At 48.4% G+C, this 5,853-nt stretch overlaps 1 protein-coding gene across 1 annotated transcript; it reads left to right on the plus strand.

Moving 5' to 3' along the window:
- The first annotated feature begins 1,228 nt into the window (after positions 1-1,228).
- Positions 1,229-4,835, plus strand: LOC148101705 (uncharacterized). The gene is made up of 5 exons (XM_087845066.1): positions 1,229-1,364; positions 1,578-1,628; positions 2,813-2,890; positions 3,046-3,214; positions 3,902-4,835. The coding sequence occupies exons 1-5, from the start codon at positions 1,229-1,231 to the stop codon at positions 4,833-4,835; spliced, it is 1,368 nt and encodes a 455-aa protein (XP_087701192.1).
- Positions 4,836-5,853: the final 1,018 nt, after the last annotated feature.

Consider the following 5,853-nt stretch of genomic DNA (forward strand, 5'->3'; position numbering starts at 1 on the left):
GCGCACGTTTAAGACGGTGGATTTCTACAGAAAGTACCAGGACAACATGACTCCTGTGGGTCTGGCCTTCTTCCAATGCCAGTGGGATCAATCTGTGACAGATACCTTTCACAACACAAGACACATCACATAACAACACAATACATGCTGGAACCTGCACGTCTCTCATCTAAGTTGGGCCAGGATTTTTGTGACAGCTGGAAATGTGAGTTTAACGGTTTGCTTTCCTGCATCTTCTCCCTGCAGACATGAGGAAACGTGTCAAATACCGGCAGCCCCTACACTACCTGGAAAGATACAGAGATGGAAAAGAGAACAACTATGGAATGTACTGGTTATGCAACACATGCATATTTGAGAAAACATCAACAACTATGTGGACAATGCTTGTCGTATTTATGTCATGATTGTAAAAATAAAGCAATTTTCAGCTGCACTGGTGTTGCTTTATATTTTGCTTTGTTAAAGACCATATATAATATGTCACATAGCTCCACATCTTCATTTTAAGCATTTATAGTAGAAAATGGGAGATTGACAATGGCTCCTGGGCTAGGCAGATCCTCACCTACTAATGAATAGTTAATGAATTGGAAAAAAGGGAGGGAGCGTGGAGCACAAAAGCTTGTAGAATCTGATTATAGCTATGACTCATATTTGCCTGTATATACTTAGCAATTATAGCTGCCCATCTTTGCTTATGTGAAATGTCTCTTTACTGCCAGTTTAGATGGATTACACTTAGTTTAAAAACTTCTGCGTGCCTGTCTGATCAGAACAGTGGTTTAAGCTTTACCAAGAACTGTTAATACAAACTGCATGGATGAGTGAAGGCTCGCCGCAAGATACAAAAGACAAAAAATACAAACATTAAGTACAACATGCCCTCATATGTTTGAAAATTTGCAAAAGTTTGTGGTTTTCATATTTTTAATCCCTTTCAGATGTGTGGTAACTTTCAATAATTGATGTTCTGATGTTTCCTTATCGTGGCATTTCCACATTGTTCTGTATTAATCTTTATAGTTAAACTGAACCCTGTACGATCTATCATGAGCCTAGAGACTGTGAAGTTTCTTGCCTTTTCTTATCGACTCTTCTTCTTCTTCTTCTTTTTTAAAATATTTCTTGGCAGTTGCAAACAGCAAAATAGTGCATTACTGCCAGCAACTGGTGTGGAGCGCGTCTTTGCGCCTCTTTTTCTTCCAAAGCAAGATAATTGGAGCTGATGAGCTGCAGGTGTGACGCCTGCACAGTGGCCTTTTTAAACCTCACAGGTGACTTCTGTTTGTGCGTGGTTGCTGGAACAATGGGAGCTGTTTGGGCCATTCTCGTTTGTCTGCTGACTGTTTGGCTTGTTGGAGGTTTTGTAGCTTCTTTCTGCTTCATTTGACATTTATGTTAATTAACTTAGGAGTGGATTTTTGTAAGATAAGATCTTGAAACTGCTAGAAGGTTCTGGTGTAAAGATTTGGAAATATCACTTAGCTATTGCAAATGATCTCTTTTGGCATCAAACGGCATAAAGAATGAACAGACACGTGCTGATTGTAAATCATGTTCCTCCTGTTTTGCAGTCGGTGGATTGCATCACAGACAGAATAAAGTGCTGCAGAGGGAAAAGACAGGTAAGGTCCCTGGCTTCTAATTTATGCTTGAGGGTACACGGTTACAAAATTCATTTCAAGATGGTTGGTGATTAAAATGCCTGTCATTCATCTGAAAGAGTGAAAAATGTATAGAACACAAATTTTTCAAAAATGTATCAATTCAATTTTATTTATATAGCGCCAAATCACAACAAAAGTCGCCTCAAGGCGCTTCATAGATACAGAGAAAAACCCAACAATCATATGACCCCCCTATGAACAAGCACTTTAGCGACAGTGGGAAGGAAAAACACTCTTTTAACAGGAAGAAACCTCCGGCAGAACCAGGCTCAGGGAGGGGCGGCCATCTGCTGCGACCGGTTGGGGTGAGAGAAGGAAGACAGGATAAAGACATGCTGTGGAAGAGAGACAGAGGTTAATAGCAGATATGATTCAATGCAGAGAGGTCTAATAACACATAGTGAGTGAGAAAGGTGACTGGAAAGGAAAAACTCAATGCATCATGGGAATTCCCGGCAGCCTACGTCTATTGCAGCATAACTAAGGGAGGATCCAGGGTCACCTGGTCCAGCCCTAACTATATGCTTTAGCAAAAAGGAAAGTTTTAAGCCTAATCTTGAAAGTAGAGATAGTGTCTGTCTCCTGAATCCAAACTGGAAGCTGGTTCCACAGAAGAGGGGCCTGAAAACTGAAGGCTCTGCCTCCCATTCTACTTTTAAATACTCTAGGAACAACAAGTAGGCCTGCAGAGCGAGAGCGAAGTGCTCTAATAGGGTGATATGGTACTACAAGGTCATTAAGATAAGATGGGGCCTGATTAATATATTAATATCTTAGTATCAAGACAAGTTGTACTAAGTGTGTTCATTTTTTTTGTCTTTTGTATCCTGTGACATGACTACTCATTAATGTGATTTGAAGTTATTAAATAAGAAAAATTAAAGGGGGGATGCTTAAATTGTCAAGAACTGGGTTGTTGCCAGCAGTTGAGTTTAATGGTTATATTATGTGTAATGTTTTCAAATTAAAAGTATAAAACACAGGGTCATAATTCAAATAGACACTTATGTAAGTGCCTGTTACGTCTGTACGTGCAACGGACTCAGAGGAAGATATTCGTTAACTTTGGAAACCAGCTGAATGTTGTAGTATAAACTTCCCCCAATGTGAAAACCTTTGGTATAAGAATGTTGTGTTTACAGGTGTTGGAGCCAATGATGGTTCAATACAGAGAGCGCTTGCCCTGCTCCAGTCAATATTCACTCAAAATGTTGATGAAGGTAAGCAAGATCCAGTTTTGTGTGTGTGTGTGTGTGTGTGTGTGTGTGTGTGTGTGTGTGTGTGTGTGTGTGTGTGTCCTTGCATATGACCAAAAAGTCTGGGACCAGTTGCTCGGTGTGGTTTTGTTTTAAATAAATTTTTATTTTTGTTCCAGTAAAACAGGAAACTAATGAAGTGGATACTGAGGCATCAGTTGGAAACTTGAAATCTGAATTGCCTTTGAAAAAGCCAAACAATGTTAAAACCGTGAAGGGAAAAACTGCAGTCAGTCACAAGGTTGGTTTCTCCAAACCGAGTGACTCCAACGCCACGGCGCGGGGCCTGCCGCTGAGTGACTCCAACGCCACGGCGCGGGGCCTGCCGCTGAGTGACTCCAACGCCACGGCGCGGGGCCTGCCGCTGAGTGACTCCAACGCCACGGCGCGGGGCCTGCCGCTGAGTGACTCCAACGCCACGGCGCGGGGCCTGCCGCTGAGTGACTCCAACGCCACGGCGCGGGGCCTGCCGCTGAGTGACTCCAACGCCACGGCGCGGGGCCTGCCGCTGAGTGACTCCAACGCCACGGCGCGGGGCCTGCCGCTGAGTGACTCCAACGCCACGGCGCGGGGCCTGCCGCTGAGTGACTCCAACGCCACGGCGCGGGGCCTGCCGCTGAGTGACTCCAACGCCACGGCGCGGGGCCTGCCGCTGAGTGACTCCAACGCCACGGCGCGGGGCCTGCCGCTGAGTGACTCCAACGCCACGGCGCGGGGCCTGCCGCTGAGTGACTCCAACGCCACGGCGCGGGGCCTGCCGCTGAGTGACTCCAACGCCACGGCGCGGGGCCTGCCGCTGAGTGACTCCAACGCCACGGCGCGGGGCCTGCCGCTGAGTGACTCCAACGCCACGGCGCGGGGCCTGCCGCTGAGTGACTCCAACGCCACGGCGCGGGGCCTGCCGCTGAGTGACTCCAACGCCACGGCGCGGGGCCTGCCGCTGAGTGACTCCAACGCCACGGCGCGGGGCCTGCCGCTGAGTGACTCCAACGCCACGGCGCGGGGCCTGCCGCTGAGTGACTCCAACGCCACGGCGCGGGGCCTGCCGCTGAGTGACTCCAACGCCACGGCGCGGGGCCTGCCGCTGAGTGACTCCAACGCCACGGCGCGGGGCCTGCCGCTGAGTGACTCCAACGCCACGGCGCGGGGCCTGCCGCTGAGTGACTCCAACGCCACGGCGCGGGGCCTGCCGCTGAGTGACTCCAACGCCACGGCGCGGGGCCTGCCGCTGAGTGACTCCAACGCCACGGCGCGGGGCCTGCCGCTGAGTGACTCCAACGCCACGGCGCGGGGCCTGCCGCTGAGTGACTCCAACGCCACGGCGCGGGGCCTGCCGCTGAGTGACTCCAACGCCACGGCGCGGGGCCTGCCGCTGAGTGACTCCAACGCCACGGCGCGGGGCCTGCCGCTGAGTGACTCCAACGCCACGGCGCGGGGCCTGCCGCTGAGTGACTCCAACGCCACGGCGCGGGGCCTGCCGCTGAGTGACTCCAACGCCACGGCGCGGGGCCTGCCGCTGAGTGACTCCAACGCCACGGCGCGGGGCCTGCCGCTGAGTGACTCCAACGCCACGGCGCGGGGCCTGCCGCTGAGTGACTCCAACGCCACGGCGCGGGGCCTGCCGCTGAGTGACTCCAACGCCACGGCGCGGGGCCTGCCGCTGAGTGACTCCAACGCCACGGCGCGGGGCCTGCCGCTGAGTGACTCCAACGCCACGGCGCGGGGCCTGCCGCTGAGTGACTCCAACGCCACGGCGCGGGGCCTGCCGCTGAGTGACTCCAACGCCACGGCGCGGGGCCTGCCGCTGAGTGACTCAGCTTCACTAAATGTGAAGCAGCTGAAGTTGGTGCTGGAAGATTTGACTCTGGCTTTGAAATCTTACACTAATTCCACAGTCCTGACACAATAGCAAGAAAACTGCTTTGCTCCTGAATAAAACTCTTAACTTCAAGTTATGTGTTTATTTGTCCAGTGATCAAACATTTTAGTTATTTAGTGATCCTAGTGATTTTTTTTTTTTATAAATTTAAAAAAAGCCCATTTACAAAAATGCCAAGAACAATCAGAGGGAAGGGTGGTGAGCTCATTGCTTATAGGTATCACATGAAAATGATATTCAAAGATATAGTTCCTAGTAATGAAATATCCTTAAATAAGCTAAATTTTAACCTACAAAACACCAACCATCATAGTGGCCAGCAGTGTTGGTCAAGTTATTTGAAAAAAGTAATCAGTAACTAATTACCGATTACTTCCCCAAGAAAGTAATCCTGTTACTTTACTGATTACTTATTTTCAAAAGTAATCAATTACTTTTTTAAAACACGCTTTACACCCTGAATAGGTGATAAAGCGATAGATCTTTCAGCCAAATCCTACTTTTTCTGCATAATCCATCATACAAAATGTAATCAAATGGAAAAGTCTCTTAACTTGTTTTGTTAGTTTTAAACTTTTAACTTTATGCATCAAGTAAAATTTAATTATATGCAACATTCTGACTGGAAGAAATTTGTTTAACATTTAAACTTATTTTCTGCACATTCCAGCACATAAAATAAATACACTCAGTCTTTCAAATAGATGCAAGTAAAACACAGCAGAAAATAAAGTCAAAGACTAGCGGTCCTGTTGCTCTATTTTCACCTGTAAAGCAGGAGTCAGGCAGGCGGAGGTTTACCCTGGTGCAGGTGTGCCGCAGCGGTCAGTGGAAGGATACGGCAGCTTCTCTGTGAATTTCCCATTATGTTGTTGCGCACTCGGTGCTTGCTCGGACGTTTAGGGGTTTTTTTCGCTTTAAAAAGTAGTTTTCTTCCCACGCACAGCTGACACTGTTTTTGTCACTTTTTATGGAATCAAACTCAAAGTAAGGTCAGTACTTCCACGCTTTAAACGCTGCACGCTCATACTCTCTCCCGCACTCCATA

The sequence above is a fragment of the Neolamprologus brichardi genome, chromosome 8 (assembly GCF_056152115.1).
Source record: "Neolamprologus brichardi isolate AB-2024 chromosome 8, ASM5615211v1, whole genome shotgun sequence".
Classification (NCBI taxonomy): Eukaryota; Metazoa; Chordata; class Actinopteri; order Cichliformes; family Cichlidae; genus Neolamprologus; species Neolamprologus brichardi.